The sequence below is a fragment of the Panthera tigris genome, chromosome B2 (genome assembly GCF_018350195.1).
Source record: "Panthera tigris isolate Pti1 chromosome B2, P.tigris_Pti1_mat1.1, whole genome shotgun sequence".
Classification (NCBI taxonomy): domain Eukaryota; kingdom Metazoa; phylum Chordata; class Mammalia; order Carnivora; family Felidae; genus Panthera; species Panthera tigris.
The window spans coordinates 33,602,574-33,620,423 of record NC_056664.1 but is presented as its reverse complement, the minus strand read 5'-3'; the positions used below and the strand labels follow the sequence as shown (position 1 = coordinate 33,620,423).

At 56.0% G+C, this 17,850-nt stretch overlaps 1 protein-coding gene across 8 annotated transcripts in view; it reads right to left on the bottom strand.

Annotated features, from left to right (window-relative positions):
• The window catches only part of ANKS1A (ankyrin repeat and sterile alpha motif domain containing 1A), a 179,071-nt gene that overhangs the window by 6,910 nt on the left and 154,311 nt on the right, over positions 1–17,850 (bottom strand). For all 8 annotated transcript variants that reach the window (XM_042986161.1, XM_042986160.1, XM_042986163.1 and 5 more), the window contains 8 exons: positions 6,277–6,375; positions 5,310–5,462; positions 5,090–5,197; positions 3,238–3,402; positions 1,389–1,514; positions 1,093–1,164; positions 834–920; positions 103–240 (listed from right to left, as the gene is read on the bottom strand). In XM_042986161.1, the coding sequence (XP_042842095.1) occupies positions 103–240; positions 834–920; positions 1,093–1,164; positions 1,389–1,514; positions 3,238–3,402; positions 5,090–5,197; positions 5,310–5,462; positions 6,277–6,375 (948 nt within the window). The remainder of the gene's footprint in view (positions 1–102; positions 241–833; positions 921–1,092; positions 1,165–1,388; positions 1,515–3,237; positions 3,403–5,089; positions 5,198–5,309; positions 5,463–6,276; positions 6,376–17,850) is intronic.

Here is a 17,850-nt window from a genome sequence, read left to right as displayed (position 1 = left end):
AAACATTTCCTAAGTGTCACCCATGCACCAGGACAGCACTGCACTGAGGCCATCTGGATGCAGGCCCCCTCCGGCCGTGCCCAGGGGTGGGACTCCACCCACCACATCCACCGTGCTGAAAACATGGCAATAGTGGTGGCTGGTCTGCAGGTCCTTGGTGATGTAGGCAAAGGTACAGAGGTCCTCTGGGTCCTGGGCCGCACAGGAAATGTTCCGGATCTCATGCTCCGCGATGACGTTCTGCCGGGGGAAAGCAGGGTCTGGAATTCTCCCGCCCCCTGAGGCACACCTCAGCCCCTTTATGTCACCCACCTTTCTCTGTCCCTGCCCGGGGTGTAGCCGAATATGCCACTACTTCTCTCTCCGATTTGTTTGGTGGGGGTGGGGACAGTGTCTAACCTCACCTGACTTAGGTTTGGAGGTTTCCACCTGTGATCACAGTAACCGAGGGAGTAAAATGTTCACATCTGACCACCAGCTCTCCAGCCCAGGGCGGGGGCAAGGCGGGGAGGGTTTCAGGAGGGTGGGGTTCCAAGTGCGGGGTGTCGGGGGAGCCCTTTGCTCATGAAGAGAATCACACAGTGAAGGGCCCGTGAACAGGTAAGAGGCCCACAGGACCCATGCTGAGGAAGACAACAGTCGCCTGTCACGAGGGCAGGGTCCTGGGATCAGGATGTGTGGCAGCCGAGTGGCAAGCATCTGGGCGAGGTGGTAGCAATGAAGAGAAATAAACAGGGCTGGGGACACCCTAGGTATGACGCCCAGCTTGGGGGGGGGGTGAGGCATGGGGGGGAGGGGTCCCCTCCCGCCAATAGTGTTTGTGAGAAGCACACCTTGTTGGAGGCATCGATGAACTTGACACCTTTGTACGTGATGGACAAAATGATGGTGGGGATCTTCTTCATGTGTTCGGTGGATTTCTATGCGAAACAAGGAGTTGTCCTGTGAATGTCCCTTCTCAAGGCCAAGCCCCTTGGATCCCGCAGGCCCCGGCCTCCCCCTGTACACAGCGTGGGAGGGCCCAGGTGGCTGCAAATTGATGCCTCCTATCCCAGCCGGCCCCCTCCCACCCCCCCGCCCCGGACAACCTACCCGCATCTTGGCACAGGCGTCTTGGGTGGATTCTGTCCCTCGAAGATCTTTGATCAACATGGAGCCCAGATACTGAAGGAGCAGGCAGTAACTGGGCTTAGGAAGTCCTGTGTTATCATGCAGGGCGACCCAACCAATTTGGGACCAGAGCCAAAGGGTTTCCTCTCCCAACTCCCTTCCCCCATCCTAGCTGGGAGGCCCCCCTTCTCCCTAGGTGCTGGGGGCGTCTGAGATGTACAGAACAGCACTGGAGCCCTGGTCCCGGCCAGGAGAGATGGGCAGCAGGGGCAACTCACATTAGCTTCATAACCGCAGGACTCGAAGATGAGTTTCTCCGGCTGGTGCTGCCAACTCTGCACAGGGGCATAGGGGGCAGCCAGGCTGGGGGGTCGAAGGGTCAGCTTGGCCTCGCGGTGCTCTTCCTGTAGAACACGGAGGGTCACAGGTCTGCTTGCCCACTCCAGAGGAACTCATGGGCTCTCTGCGAGCTCCAGCCCACCCAAGGGCAAAGAAGCCAGCCACAAGGGGTTCAAGAGCAGGTGGGGAGGGCAGGGGACAGACAAGCCATGCAGAGGCACTGTGGCGAAGGTGAGGCCCATCCCCACCAGAGATGCAGGACCTAAGCCACCTGAGAGCAGGCTCAGTCAGGAAGGCTCTGAGGTGGAGACGGGAAATGACTAAAACCAGAGAGGAGAAAACAAGCACAAAGCATGAAGGATGGGGAGCAGGAGCCAGGTCGCTGGGAGCGACCAAGTCAGGGATCACCCCACGTGATTCTGGGGTGGGCAAGTATCCAGTGCTAGGGAGACCTTCTGTAGTGTTCCCTGAGGTGGAAGCTGGGGTGGGGGAGAGGGTAGGAGGCCACTGAAATCCAGGTGCTAGGTGACGGGGTCCTTCTACCAGGGCACTGGTAGAAGTGGGGAGGCGGGAAGAAATTTAGGAAACATTTACGACCTCCATTCCCAGCACTGTGCAGAAGTCTCCTCATATGGAGTAACTAAAACTTTTGGACAACATGCTTTTCCAATCTCGTCAAAGTCATGGCTGTGCTGGTGAAAGGTGAAGGAAATCCGCAGGTGCTGGAGAGGAGAAGTATGAGCAAGAGAAAAAAAGCAGGGACGCCCGGGTGGCTTAGGCAGTTAAGTATCCGACTCTGGATTTCGGCTCAGGTCATGATCTCACTGTTCATGAGATCGAGCCCAATGTTGGGCTCTGTGTGACAGCATGGAGCCTGCTTGGGATTCTCCCTCTCTCCCTCTCTCTCTGCCCCTCCCTGCTGTGTTCTCTCTCTCTCTCTCTCTCTCTCTCTCTCTCTCCCTCCCTCCCTCCCTCCCTCCCTCCCTCCATAAAACTTTAAAAAAAAAGGGAGAGAGGAAAAAGCAGTGAATTTCAAGTTCACCTTAGCGGTGGGGGGTGGCGGGTGAGAGGGGATGAGGGACACCTGTCAATCTTGTGACCAGCAGGCCAAGGTGGGGGATAAGAGACAAAGCCTGGAATCTGTGTAAGGCAGGAAGCCGGACAGGTGGGGCCTGAATACATCTGGGAGCCCTGAACGCAATGCCCTGTCAGACGCGAGCGAGGAGTGCAGGATGGGGCCAACCTAGGGCAAGGGCTTCAGGGCGGCCTAGGGCCCAGCAGCGGCTGGTGGGTCTGTGAGAGTAGATGGCACAGTCACAGGTGTCTCCCAGCTGTGCCCGACACCGGGCTGCAGAAATGTAGCAGGAAGAACAGGGTCTGACCCAGGCTGCAGTTCTGCTGGGCAGGCAGGGTGCAGGGTGTGGAGATGAGGAGGGGAGAAAGCAGTTCTGGGGTACAGGCAGGACAAGCAAGAGGGGGCCAAGAAGCGGCCAAGAGGCGGAGAAACAGGGCCGGTAGCCTGAGGGGCTGGAAGGGAGAGGCTGTAGTCAAAGAGGAGACAGTGGATCTGAACTTCTGAGGCCACATTAGATACAGGAAAGGCCCTCGCAGTGACAGCTGACCACAGCCAGGTGGTCACAGCCGAGGAGTCTCGGGGCTGGACGTCAGACACAGGCTGGGTGGGGCTGAGGGGGAGGAGGCGGGGTCCTCCTCCTGCTGCTGACGCGGGGACACAGGGGCAGTGGAGGGGTCTGGGGACCCCCGTTCACAGCTCCCCTCCTGCCCCACCTGGATTCTGAAGCGCTCCGCTCGAGAAGGTGCCGCAGGGTCATGAAGACTGTCATGCCGCCTCCTGCCCGTGTCCCCAGGAGGCAGCAGCAGGTCAGCGGAGCGGCCAGTGCAGGAGTCATTCTGGCTCAGCGGGGATGATGTCTGGGAGAGCAAGTCCTGGCACTGCAGCGGAGAGAAACCCAGGTAAACCTTGGAACCTATCAGATCAGTCCCTAGACTGGAGGTGTCAGCCAGTCCTGGGGCTGGTTAGGGCCCCGCATGGGCAGGTGTACCCGTCAGAACGGGCATTAAGCTAAGGACCAACACCAAGCAGGCACCAAACAGATGGCACGCCGGGCCAGGAGCCGGTGGGGAACCTCGCCTCTGGGCCCAGCCCAGGTACAGTCAAACCAACCAAATTCTTCCCGGAGTCAAGAAGCCCTGGCGACAAGCAGGGCGGGCAAGCAGCCACCGGGGGCACCCCCAGTTCACTTGCACCCTCCTTGGCCTGAAGCCACACGGGGAAAGGGATGGTTACAGGGCTGGGAAGCCACTTTGATATTCAGCAAAGATGGAATCATCGGTCACAATTCACTGAAGATCTCTGGGGCCCGTGGCCAAATCCAAAGCTCTTTTTGAGAAAATACACAGCGCTGCCAGTCAGCACCCTGAGCCCCTGTCTCCTCAGGTCTTCACGACTGAATGTCAGCTGTGCATTGCTCCTCAGGCCGGTCTCCTGTGTAACGCCCACGCCACGAGGCTGCCGTCCATGGGCTGAGGCTCGGAGGGCCCTGCTCGGGGCCCAGTGCTCGTCAGGGGCTCAGTCTCACAGGTCTGGGAACAGAGCCTGTCCCAGACCTCAGCGTGGGCCCTCAGAGTCTAACCTGTAGTCAGGGATTATCTGGCTTCAGCACAAAGCATCCATGAGGATTTTAAAACCACAAGTTCTCAGGACACCTGGGTGGCTCTTGGTTTTGGCTCAGGTCATGATCCTAGGGACATGGGATCGAGCTCTTTGTCAGGCACTGCTCTGAGTGTGGAGCCTGCTTGAGATTCTCTCTCTCGGCCCCTCTCCTGCTTGTGCTCACGTGGGCGTGCCCGCGAGCTTTTTCTTTCAGAATAAACAAACATTTAAAAATAAATAAAATCAGGGGCACCTGGGTGGCTCAGTCGGTTAAGTATCTGACTTCAGCTCAGGTCATGATCTCACTGTTCGTGAGTTCAAGCCGTTCATCGGGCTCTGTGCTGACAGCTCAGAGCCCGGAGCCTGCTTCAGATTCTGTGTCTCCCTCTCTCTCTGTCCTCCTGCTTGTGCGCTCTCTCTCTCTCTCTCAAAATAAGTAAACATTAAAAACAATTTATTAAAAAAATAAATAAAACCACAGGTTCTCTAGCCCACCCCAAGTGCAGGAATTTTCCTTCCAAAGACTTGGGGAGGGCACAGGTCCCGCTGTGGATTTCAAGTCTTGTTTCAGGTTCACGTCAGACTGCTGGAAAGGGGGCTCCTCCTGCCCCCTGCCTGCCCCACTGGCTCTGTCACCAGCAGCTGCTGGGATTTCGATATTTGCTTTGCTACTTTTTCTAACATTTTACTTTCTACATATATTTAAACAGAATCCTTTATTATAGGCCCTGTCAAGCTTCTGATGTAGATGGGAGGCATGTAATTGATAAATGACCAGCCCAACAACTCCTGCTCTGTGCTCCTTGGGCCCAGGGGCAGAACTGGTCCAACAACAAGAGGGGAAGGATCGTTCACTCCCCTACTATAGAGATCAGAGTGTCTCTAAAGAATCTCTCAAGAATTCTCTTTAATTCCTAGCAATATGAAGAACACCCACCGATCCCTTTCCACCCCTCCCCAACTCACTCTCAGCTGGGAAAACCGCGGGGGCTTCTGGGGTGGCTCCTCATAGGGCCTGTCTGCGAGGGAGGCGATGATGCGCTTGCGATGGCCGAGCAGGTGGACTTTCAGGACCTGGGCAGGGGTGAGAGGAGGGGTCAGGCCACACCTACGCCTGTAGCTCTCCTCCCAGCCCCAGGCCGCACCCTCGTGGGTCAGGTCTGGCCTGAGCAGAGGCTACACTCACGTTGACAAGCTCCAGTTCCCAGAGGTTTTTCACAGTGTCAATGGAACTGTAGCCACTCGACAGGAAGGAATGGACGTAGTCCTGCAGACCGAGGGAGTCCAGCCAGGAGGGTACTGATGGGGGGCTGTTGCCGTCATAGCCCAGAGCTTTCACCTGTGGGGCAAGAAGGGGCAGTAGGACTGACATCTCAGCACTCATGGGACAAAAGTCCAGAGGACCAGAGTCTCCTCCCTTCACACAGCCCTTTGTACCACTGCTCTGGTCCCGGCTCCCCCATCTGGGGTCACCGGAGCATTCCAGGGTTGGGGAAGACGGCCCTAGTGGATACAGCTCGATGGGAGAAAGGTTTGCAGAGGGGTTCCCACTGAGCTATGACAAGGTCACAGACTTGGTGGGACAACATGGTATGTTCCTGTGAAGTAGGCACTGGCCCCACTGCTGGGACTTGTTCATGCTTCCCCAGCTCTGGGTACCCTGGACTTAGCACCACCATAGTCGAGGGGGAGAGGCTTGGGCCTACCAGCCCCTGGCTCCCCCAGGGAAAAACTGCCTCCCCTGCTGCCCTGAGCACCCCTCTGCCTTTCCTGGGGAGGGGCTGACGTCAGGGGTCGGTGCAGGCTGGCCTGGTCTCCGGTGAGTCAGGAAAGACCCCAAGAGGCTCCAGGTGACAGGCCAAACCTGTGGGTACCAGCTCCTGTGCTGGGCAGGGGTCTGGAGCCTCCCCCCAGAGCCTGTACCGGGTCCCCAACTGTCCTTAGTCTCTGCTGAGTCTCCGGGCCCCGGGACTTGGCAAGAAAGTAAACAGGCCTCTGTGCTGCCCGCCGTGTCCCTCGAGATGAGAGACAGACAGCCTGTGGCGATCTGCGTGCCCTGGAGCCAAGCTCCTTCCCTATTCTGGGTCCAGGTGGCGTCGGGGACAGGGCCCTGTCTCGGCACAGGCCGAGGCCACCGAGCTGTCAGCGGTCACCTTGGGCAGGGACCGTGCCGCCTGGAGCAGCTTCCGCCGGTGCTGTGGGTCACTGATGCCAATCTCCCGCAGGTCTTGCTCTTCCATCACGTTAGGCCCCTGGAAGCAGAAGAGGTTCACGTGAGCGTCCTCGTGAACGGGTGGCTGACGGCAGCCTTGCGCGGCCCCTCCTCTAGCACGAGCGCTGAGAGGGACGGAGACCCCGAGCTCCCCAGGGAGGCCGGGCCAGGCAGCAAGAGTCTTGTGTAGGCAGGAGTCCGAGGTGCACAGCACACAAGTCTGCCCAGACGGCCCACTCCCGCCCGAGCGGCCCCCCGGCGGGCTGGGCAGCGCCGGGGCTCCGAATGTGCACAGGGCAGTGACGCGGGCCACAGCCGAACCCGGGGCGGGGTCCGGCATGTCCAGGCCCAGGCACAGCCCTGGCCCCACTCTGTGTCCACGCGCTTCTCGGGGGCGGGTTCCACAACCATCCGAGGTGAAGGGCGGGTGGACCAGCCCAAGCTTCCTCACAGACGTGCTTTCCTAACTCGAAGGCTGCGACAGCCACGTCAGGTGGTCAGCCAAGGAACCAGCCTCAACCCGGGGAGGAGAGGAGTCTCAAAGCGGAGAGATGTCAGAGAAAGTCTTCTGGCCCCGGGAGCTGGGGGGGTGCCAGAGTTGGGCCATGAACCTGACCCCTGACGGGGAGGAGAGGGAGGTCTGGCGCTCACTGTGCACTTGCCTGCTAGATGACAGGCCCCAGAGCTTGTGACCCGGACACACCAGTTCACACTCACGCCCCTGTGCGGTGGATCCTTTTCATCCTCGTGTTAAGGATGCAGAAAAGGAGGCAGGGAGGTCAGGAACTTGCCGAGGCCACACATCTGGCGGTGGGGCTAAGACCTGGCTGCTCCCTGTCCCCAACCTCTATGATGAGGCTTTATGCCTCACAGTAGCGTCACCAGGTAAGTCTTTTCAGATTATGATCCACGAAAACTCGCGCATTCTGCCCCACCTTCAGCCACAGCACCCCGCCCCCCCCCCAACACAGAGGCAACTGGTACCACTTTTCTGGATGTCCCTCTGAGGCTAGTTTCCTTCTCTCACAAACGGAATTCTTGTACATCTTGTTCAACACCTTACTCTTACTACTTAATATACAGGCATACCTCAGAGATCTCATGTGTTTGGTTGCAGACCACAGCAATAAAGTGAGTAAAGTGAATGTTTTGGTTTCTCAGGGCATACCAAAGTTATGTTTACTATGCTATATTGCCTATTAAGTATACAATAGCATTATGTCTAAAAAACGTACATACCTTAATTACAAAGAACTGCTAAAAAAAAAAATGTTAACCATCATCTGAGCTTTCAGTGAGTTACAATCACTGATCACAGATCACCGTAAAATAATAAAGAAAAAATTTGAAATATTGCAAGAATTGCCAAAATATGACACAGACACACCAAGTGAGCAAATGCTGTTGGAAACATGGCACTGACAGACTTGATCGATGCAGGGTTACCACAAACCTTCTTCCGTTTGTAAAAAATGCAGGATCTTCTAAGTGCAATAAAGCGGAGCACAATAAAACGAGGTACGTTTTACAGGTATACAGGAGATTGCTTCACATCAGGATATTTAGACCTGCCTCTTTTTTTAAAAGCCGCATGATCATCCAGGTTAGGGACATATTATAAATTATTTTAACTAGGTCCCTGCTGCACGATGACTATTTCCAATTCCAGCTTTTACAAACAGTACTGCATGAATACCCCCAAATGTGCATCATTTCTGGGACAGTTATCAAGAAAGACTGCTTGGTCAAAGGATATGTGTGTTTGGAAGTCTAACACACATTTATATTCCCATCAATGACGCGAGTGCTAGATTTGTCACACTGTCGGCAACAATTGCAGAGAAATGGTTATCACTGCACACTTCCTATTGTAAAAGCATCCCACTCACAGGGGAAGCTTCAGCACCTTTTCAGGTTTTGTCAAGTATTTATTTATTTTTATTTTTTACTTGAGTGAGAGAGAGCACGTGTGCGTGTGTGAGCGGGAGAGAGAGAAAGAGAATCTTAAGCAGGTTCTCTGCTCAGCGCGGAGCCCGAGGTAGGGCTTGATTCCACGACGCTGGGATCATGACCTGAGCTGAAACCAATGGCTGGATGCTCAGCCAGCCGAGCCTCCCTAGGCGCTCCTTATCTATCAGGTATTTACATTGTGATTCCTGCCCCACTCCATGTTCTACAGGCTTTAGACTTGGTGACCCATTTAATAAAAGGGACTATCATTACCCCCACTTTATAGCTCAGGAGACTGAGCCTAGAGAGCATGAACAACTTGCAGGGTCACACATATGTAAGCATGGAGCCAGGATTCAGCCCAGCTGTCTTGTCTTGTCCATACGCTCTGGGGCCACATGTGTGGGGGACATCCATACCTCCTTTTCCAGCAATTATCCCTTTATATCTTTATATATATATATATCTGGAAGTACTGATCTTTTCTGTACTTGACTTGTAGAAATACATTAAAAACTAAGGAAATCAGGGCATCTGAATGGCTCAGTCGGTTAAGCATCCTACCTGGGCTCAGGTCATAATCTCACGGTTCGTGGGTTCAAGCCCTACGTTGGGCTCTGTGCTGACAGCGTGGAGCCTGCTTGGGATTCTCTCTCCCCTCTCTCTCTGCCCCTCCCTGATAAGCGTTTTTTCTCTCTCAAAAATAAATAAAAGTAAGGAAATTAACCTATTATCTGGAAATAGTTAGACATTCGTTTTTTCCAGTTTGTCACTTCTCTTTTGACTTTCATGTTGGCTTTGTTCATGCAGAAATCTATTGGTCTGTACCTATATCCCGTAGAGCTTCTCTTAGTTCTGTCAGGCTGAGAAAGACCTCCCCTCTTCAAGATTTTTAAAAACAATTCTTGCATATTTTCTTCCTGTAATTTTAGTTTCATTTTTACCATTAAATCTTTAATCTACAATTTTTTTTAAGTGAAGTTCAAGAGTCAGGATTCAGTTATTTTTTTTCCTAGGCAGCAAGCTGTCCATTTCGTTAATGAACTGTCTTTTCTCTACCAATCTGAAGTGACCTCTGCTGTGTCCTAAATTTGTGTGTTTCTGGGACTCTTTCTGGACTTTCTATTTCTATTTAAGCAACTCGGGCCAGCGCATGCAGACCCTCACCTGGCGGTCTCGCCTTTGTGCCTGAGCCACGGTGCATGTTGGCACAGTAGCCCCCCCGGAGCCCGTGCATGGTGACAAAAACCTTTGCCCCGCAGAGGACCCCTTCCAAGGCTCAAGAGAGCCCGGGGAGAGAGCTCTGAAGCCAGACCGGAAGCTCTCCTGCTCAGGCTGCAGACAGAACACACCCCTTCGCAGGGGCACCAGGGAGGCCTGGGCCTGTAGAAGGCTCCATGCGACAAGGGTACCACCCTCTCCAGGTCTGAGGCCAGTTCCTGAGTCACCCCAAAGTCAGGAGTCACCACCCTGAGTTCCTGCAGTCCCTCTGGGCCCACATCTACGGTGTGCTGACGGGAAAGGCAGAGAGAGGTGGCCTCTTGCCCAGACTCTGCCTGATGATGAGTCCTCACCTGGTGAGGACACGCACTGGACTGACCGGGGCACCTCAGAGATGACAGCACTGCAGGGAGTTTCTGAAATCCTACCGTATCCCCAGCATTTACTCATAACCCTTCACACACTTTTAGGGCAACATTAAAGCTGAACTGAAGGCTGACATCCGGGAAAACCGGATCCAGCTGGAGACAGGGCCTTCATTAACCCGTCAAGAGGACTAGGGGGCTGTATGCGGCAGTGAGAAGAAAGAGGCAGAGGTAAACCAAACCAAAGTAAAGGATGTGACGGAAAATCAAAGCAGGTAGTTGCCAGAGCATGTCCAGGGTGCAGGCAGGGTCTCCTCATTTCCTGCACGTGCCACACCTACATCCTCTCGGATTAGTCTGCGTGGTGACTACGAGGTGTTACAAATCCTCAAAGGCAAGAAACATTCTGGAAGTTTCCACACCCTCTTTACTAAAGGGAGGAAGGGACCATTGCCTTTTGGAACCATCTTCACAAGAAAGGCTGTGGGGGAAAAGAGACTTTTTACTTTACCTTCTATCACGTTAATGTTTATACCGAGGGCTGCTATCTTCCAGGCCCTGTTGCGAGCCAGCAATTAGGGAGCTAAGAAAGCAGAACAGCTCATTAGCCTAAGCATTTCTGTTAATAGAGATTTCTTAGATTTTATTTTTTATATGTTTGTTTATTTTCGAGAGAGGGAGAGAGAGAGCGTGCGTGTGAGCAGGGGAGGGGCAGAGAGAGGGAGACAGAGAATTCCAGGCAGACGCCGCACTATCAACACAGAGCCCGATATGGGACTTGAACTCACAAACCGGACCTGAGCCGAAATCAAGAGTTGGATGCTTAACTGACTGAGCCACCCAAGTGCCCCGGTTTTCTTAGGTTTGAAAAAAGTTTCTAATTCTAGGAGAAATCTGAAACATGTAACTAGTCGACACTCAGCCTGACTGGGTTCAGTCCCTGAGGAAGGCAGGACAGGAGGACAGAGGAGGGACAGAGTACCAGTGCCTCCCCGTCCAGGGCTCTGCTTCAGCCATTCCCTGTCCTGTTCCTCTCTCCTTGCAACCAGCTGGCAGGCGTTGACTACGGCTCCTCACTTTACAGGCCAGGAACCAGGTTTCACGGCCAGTGGCGGTGCCAGGATCCCACCTTCTTGGCCACATCCTGCTCTCTACACATCCAGGGAAGAGGGCAGCAAGAAGCGGTCGTCAGGGTCATTATGCACAGTAAGTGCACGTTCTGCTGGTCTTTGTGGGGGAGGTGACATGAAGAGATGCCAGTGAACCCGAGTCCTGACCACGTCCTGGCACTGTGCGGGGACTTTGCCTTCATCGCTTGAAAAAAACCGCCCAAAAACCTTTGAGATAGGAACTGCCCACATTGCACAAAGAAACTGAGGCTCAGAGAGCAGGAGTGACATATGCGAGGTCACAGAGCTTGTGAGCTGCAGAAGGACAGTTAAACGTCCCTCTGACGAACTCCAAAGTCACGCTCCAGGCTCCTTCTACTTGTTTAGGGAGGTGGGCTCTGTTGAAGACAAAGCAAAGCGTGGAAGGTACCTACCAGCAGCAGCAGGGAAGCCGTCCCAGGGCTGGGGACGCTCGGGCTCTGGAACTAGGGTCCCTGCATAGAACTTCCCTCCCGCCTCCTTGCCCTCCACCTCCGGGGCCGGGGCAGTGCTTCCACCTGTATAGAATCCCAACTCTTAGCGCTGCGTGGGCCCCTAGAAGTGGGTGAGGGGAAGGGGAAGGCCTGCCGAGGCCTCACAGTGAAGGAGAAGCAGGGTCAGGATGTGGCCCAGGCCTCTGCGTACACAGCCCAAGCCCTGGGCCCAGGAACAGGCTGACTCAGGGAGAGGCCGGCCCATCAGAGCTCAGCTGGGGCAAGCGTGCCCCTGGACTGACTTGCACAATCATACACCATCATTCCTGGGTGTCCTTCCCTGAGAAGGCACAAACGAGAAGTGGCGGTACTTTCACTTTCCTTCAGCTCAATCTATTTGAAAGGCCTCTCCTTCCTACCAGTATCTGTCACTGGGCTCACCAATGGGCGCAGAAGATGGCACTTTCAACAGGGGCGCGTCGGTGCTAAGCGGGGTCTCCAAGGCCCAGATCCTGCGCGTAGCTCAGTGGATGTGTGGACAGAGGGAAGACAGGGGCCATGGGAAGGGAAGGAGCACGGACAGCAGGAACTGCCTCTGGGAGTCGTGGGGAGAGTCCTGGCGGAGGTGGAGGAAAGGGCTGTTGCAGGGCCCCAGTCCTTTCTCTCTAGCTTTCTCTGGCCCTCCAGGGGTCTCTGAATATCTTCAGAGTCTTCCTGACCATATGACTTCAGGAGAAGGAAAGATCCTTTTGCATCCTGAGAGGTATCACACTTGTCAATATTTTGCTGGAATTTTCTTTAACTGTCGGGCATGTCTTCATTCAGCAAATAGTGGAAAAGACCTAAGAAGGGAACATTTGGAGTGTGGCACATTGGAGTGGACGCTTCTCAGCCAAAGGGAAAAACACTGAGCTGCTGGCTGAGGGTCCTGAGGCTGTTACGGGCCAGAGGTGCCTGTCTCACTCACGGCTTTGCCACCACCTGCATCTAGGGCAATGCCTGGCATGTTGTCCGCGCATAATAAAAATCTGTTGAATGACTAAGGATACTTTGGAGGCAACAACACGGATATAAAAAGAAGAGGCTGAACAGCCAAAACCAGTGCTGCTGACTCCGTGATTGTGGTCTTTTGGAGTCCTCTGCGAGGGAAGAGGATGAGGTCTGGGGAGAGGTGGGGACGTGCTGGGGTGGGGAAGGGGAGCCCCAGGGACGTATGAGCTGGGGGGGAGCAATGGCGGGGTCCAGAGGGAGTTTCACAGGGAGGTGGGAAGAGGGCAGAGAAGTGGGTCAAGAGCTCCCCAACTGAGGGAACAGCACAGGTACAGGCAGCTGTGACAAAAGCCACCCTGCCTGGGAGCAGAGAGAGGTTCCAGGAGATGGAAGTGGGAAGGTGGGCCTGGGCTGGAGGGCTGTGCCAGGGAGTTAGCTGGTCCTGCTCAGGGCAGAGGGAAGCTATCCTTCTCGTCACAAGGAAGCTGAGGTTCAGCAAAGGACTGACCTGCCTGAGGTCACGTAGCCCTGTCCCTGCCATATTCAGGTTACAGAGCTGCCTCTTTCCCAGCTCAGAGAAGAACCAAAGCGGAGAGAGGGCAGTCATTTGAACTTCACCCTATTTGAACACCCTTCCTGACTTGTTTCCAGGCATACAGGGCTCAGCATGCCCCTGGCAAAGGGTCTGAGGATGCAGAGGTGCAAGCCCGGCTTACTGGAGGGGGGCCTGGGAAGCTGATGCCAGACCTGAGGATCAACGATTTACGGAAGCCCCAGCCCAAGCCTGTCATGAAGGCACGGCATGGTGCTCTGCCCCCCTCCTGAGGCACAGGGTAGCACTCAGGGCAAGAAAGGGGGTCTGCCACCAGCAAGCCCCGACAGGTGGGAGGTGAGGCTCTAGCCTAGGCCCATCGCTGAGACGCAAGCCCAAGGGATGTTTCAGTCCCTCCTCAAGGCAGACAAGCCCTCAGCACGGAGGCGCTGGGCGGACCCCTGGCACCCGTTCTGGTCACTGTTTTGCTGGGGCCCTGATTCCGTGGCAGACCGTGAGGTCAGCCGGGCTCTCCGAGGGCTGCCATACCCGCTCCCCCTCCTGTCAGCTGGGGATCCAGGACCCAGCAGTTCGAGCAGTTTAAGTCCCTGAAGCGCGAACACTGCAAATTCTCCACCACGCTCAAACTCAGCCCTTGCCCTCTCAGGAGGGCAGGGCCCACAGGCAGCCTGGGGGGGAAGCCCAGACTGGTGTAGCCGCGGCGAGCAACAAAGCCCTGCGCCTCCTACTCACTTTCTGCCCCCCTCCCAAAGATCCTTCCCGCTCTCCCCTGCCGGGCCCCTCGGGCCTCAGACTGCTTGGGTCTGCTCGCCCCCTCTCGCTCCTGGTCCACCTGTGCAGGTACCCGTGTGCTTACTTAGTACAACCCCAGCCTCAGAAGGCAGGCCTGGCTCAGACCAGGGCCCTGTGTTCGGCAACCTGCGCCCCAGGTGACCGTGCCCGGAACGGCTCCATCGCTGTGGCCGGTACGTGTCCTGGGAACCGCCAAAGCCTGCCTGCGGCAGAGAAGCCAAAGTGCCCAGTGGCGGGTTAAATCACGGGGCGCCCATGTACTGGAGCGTGTGCAGTCACTGCAGCTGGTCACGAGAGTCCGTTAAATGTCACAGGGAAAGGTGTGCGTGCAACACAGGAGTATGTGAGAAAGCAGGCTTGATGATAGTGCACCTGGGCATCCACCTCTGGGCCCAGTGACGGCCAAACGTCCGCCCCTCTGGGATCCGGCCCCCACTCAAACAAAGGCGGGTACGGTCTGGTGGAAGAGGGTCTCCTGGGCAGAGCGGTGCTGGACTGGCCTCCCAAGAAGGTTTATCATTGCCCCGAAGTGATTTCCAGACTTTCTGCCTGGCCCGCCCCTCAGGCCTCATTTCTGTATTCAGCGTGGCCGCTTTCATCTCAGACATTCACCGTTTCTGGGGCTGAGGGCTTTCCGTGTGCCAGCTACCACATGCAAGGCAGCTGTGGCATAAAGAACCCGTTGGAGTAAGAACTGAGTTCAAATCCCGACTGCGCCGCTCCAGGTTCTTAGAAAGTTAGAACCTTGTAAATAGGATCAAGCCCTCCTGCTTCGCAGGTTAAATAACAAATCCCATGGTGCTGAGCGCTCAGGGACCAGGTGCTCAATGAGTCTCGTGTTTCTCTGTTCGCCTCTGTCTGGCCCGGCCCCGCTGCCTCCCGACTGGGGCTGTGTCGCATCACTTCCCAAACGGGCACCTTCCCCCAGCTCCACACCCTCAGCAACAAGAGCGGCCCAGCCCTGACCCACACCCGCTACTCTCCTGGTCACCCCCTGCCCCCTGCAGCACAGACCTGCCCTCACCTGGAGAGACAGAACTTGAAGGTGACAAATGCAACCAGTTCTACAGAAGATGAGGAAGAAGCACAAATGCTACCAAGTCCCGTTTCTGACGCCAGAGGCCCCTCCGCCCGCCAACTTCAGAAGGGTCCTCAAGGCTGCGGCAACAGCACAAGCGTCCGGGACTCGCCTCCCAGTTTCACGGAAACAACACCCCTATGCCCCCTGTCCTCCCGAGCCAGTTCTCAGTGTTCCCATTCTCCCTGTACCAGCACGGCATCCTTCCATCCATCTGCTGTCCGCTGCCCCTGGACACCTGAGCCTTATCTGAGGTCAAGGTGCTTCATTCATCCCCCAAATAAACAGCGTAAGTTACCCAGGCCCAAGTCAGCCTGGGGTCAAAGGGCTCGGTCCCAAGACCACCCAGAGCAAGCTTTATGTCTTCGTGGGTCTGAGGACAAGGCCAATCTGATTCCCACAGAGCACGGTTGCCGCCTGGCCTCCACTGCAGAGAAAATGCCGCCTTGCTGCCTTACATTCTTACGTTTGTAGTCGGTCTCAGTCGCTGTTACGCATCACCACAGGTAACAGTGTGTCCCCTTCACAGCTTATGCCCCCATGAAGTAGGCAGTCAAGTGAGACGCCATGGGACAGGGGGACATATGGGGGCGCAGAACAACCTGCCCAAAATCTTATGAGGGGACCTGGAGGGAAACCCACATCTCCCAACTCCCTGATTCCCTCTGCAAGTGAGTAGAACCTCAACTTTTCTCTTGAGCCGTTGCCCCCCCCAGTTCACGTCTAAGTGTGGCCTCAGCAAGCTGCTCAACTTCACTGAGAACACGAGGCAGGGATACCTACCATCCCCGACCCGTGGTGGTGGCAGCTGCAGGGCCAGAAGGGCTTCAGTGCCAAGAGCTCACTGGGGTCTGATTCCCAGCAGCTTTTTCCAGCCTTCTGGAAGTCGAGTGGCCCCCAACACACAGGGGGCGGATGGAATGGTCTGCCTGGTCCAGACGGGCACCTGCAAGTGATGCCAGGTAGCACTAGCCTAGCTCACTGGCTCCCAGGCCCCTTCTTTGGGGGGACACACTGAGCACGAGGCCCAGACACAGCATGTTCCTGGGCAAGCAGGTGTGGGACTAGAGTGGGAGGTGGGGGCACCACTCTGGGCCTAGGAGACTTGCTTCTAGGACAGCTCAGCCGTGTGCTTGAGAGGCAACCTTGGGCAAATGACTGAGTCCAAGAGTCCTCAGTGTGGTGTCTGTGGACCCCAGGAGTCCACGGGTGAGCTTCAGGGATGCCTGGGAACACCTGAACTTTGACACGTGGCGTGTGAGGAGGTCTGTGCCTCTGACAGAGACACATGGACCCCGGGGCCCTGCCCCCTAGGCCTCATTTCCTGCACATGCACACTGCTGGGGGTTGGAATACGTGAACACTCGGACGTTCTGAGGGGCCAGCACAGAACCCCCTGCTGCTGCTCACACTGAGATGTCCGTAGCCAGAAGCTACAGAACAGGAGCTGTTCACCTGCTGCACACATCTTCAAGGGCAGTTAGTTAAGTTCACAGACGTGAAAACAGTTCTCAGTTTCTTCCACTGTAAAGGCGGCCGGAGAAGGACAGAGCACACAAGGAACACAAGTGGGGGCAAACACAGTGGGACTCCAGCTGCTGTCACCCCTACCCCGGAGAACTCCACACCATCTGGCAGAGAGAAAGGAAGAGGGAGAGCAAGAGGGTACACGGCCTGGAAAGAGGCCCAGAGTGAGCCTGCCTCGTCTCAAGGTAAAAGGGCCCAGCGGAGACAAGGAAGTATCTGGTGGCATGTCAGTCAAGCCCTGGGACCCCGCGAGGAGTTAAGTGACCACAGAACTGAGTCAGTCCAGGAGGCAGGATCCACACTGTCCAAGAGTATTCCTTTTAAAGCCCGGCTCCACTGACCCTCCGAGGCCCCTAGTTGAGGAAGCCTCCCTTTCAGGCCCTGCCTCACTCTGGGGCGCAGAGAATTCTAGCAGTTAGAGGGCTATGTGGGGAGAAGAGGGGGCTAGGGCAAGTGGAGAGGAAGTCGAGGCAGGGAGGCATCCAGACAGCAGTGCCAGGGCACCCCTGCCCAGGCCAGAGAGGCCCCTTGAAGCCTGAGAGAGAAGAACGCAGAGGGAGGGAGCTTGGGAAGCCAGGGTAGGAACCCAAGGGCATGGCCCCACTGCAGACAGAAAGCCGGCCTCTGGGGCTAAGGAGTGAGGAGCTAACGCGGGGAGCACACAGGAAGAGAAGCTCCGGGGTCTGGGGGTCAGGCTGGAAACGTCACGGAGGCCAAAAAAGAATGACCTCCTCCCCAAGCCTACGCCTCTCGGCTCTCTCAGGGCTTGCTCCTCTTCACTGGTCATCCCTCCCCAACACACTGGAACAAGGTGGCCTGGTCTCAGAAACAGACAGGAAAATAGTAGGAGCCTATCCGTATGTGGTGGAAGCCTGTGGAGAAATAAATTGATGGGAGGAGCAAGAGGCCTCCGTGACGATGCTGGCTGTAAGAGGTGACGGGCCTGTGGCTCAGTCTGTGTCTAACCCATCCTCCGCTGGCTGCCAGACTCGTCTCCATTTTCCGTTTGTCTGTCATCCAGCACAGCACCCACCACGCGCCCTCTCTACCATGCCCTGCCATCTAAGGTGCACCCCGACGCCAGGGCCTCTCTGCCCAATGAACAACCCGATGGCCTTCCATCGCGTGGCTGTCAAGGCCCCTTGCAGTCGAGCCCAACCCACCCCTCCTGCCCAGCCAGTGGCCTGCCCTTCACTGCACTCCCTACACTGGCCTCCTTACTCACCGCAGATGGCTCAGGCTCCACACTCGCCTTTCCTCTGCCTGTGTCTTTCCAAGCCCACAGCCTCTACAGACCCTCAGACAGCAAGTGCAACCCAGAAGTTCAAAGTTGGGACAGATCTGGGCTAGCATCCCGGCCCTGCCCCTCACTGGCAGTGTCTCCACCCTCTGGGCCTCACAGCCCCATCTGAGCCCTCACCAGCAGTATGCCCAGGGCTGTGAGCCAGCTCAGCGCG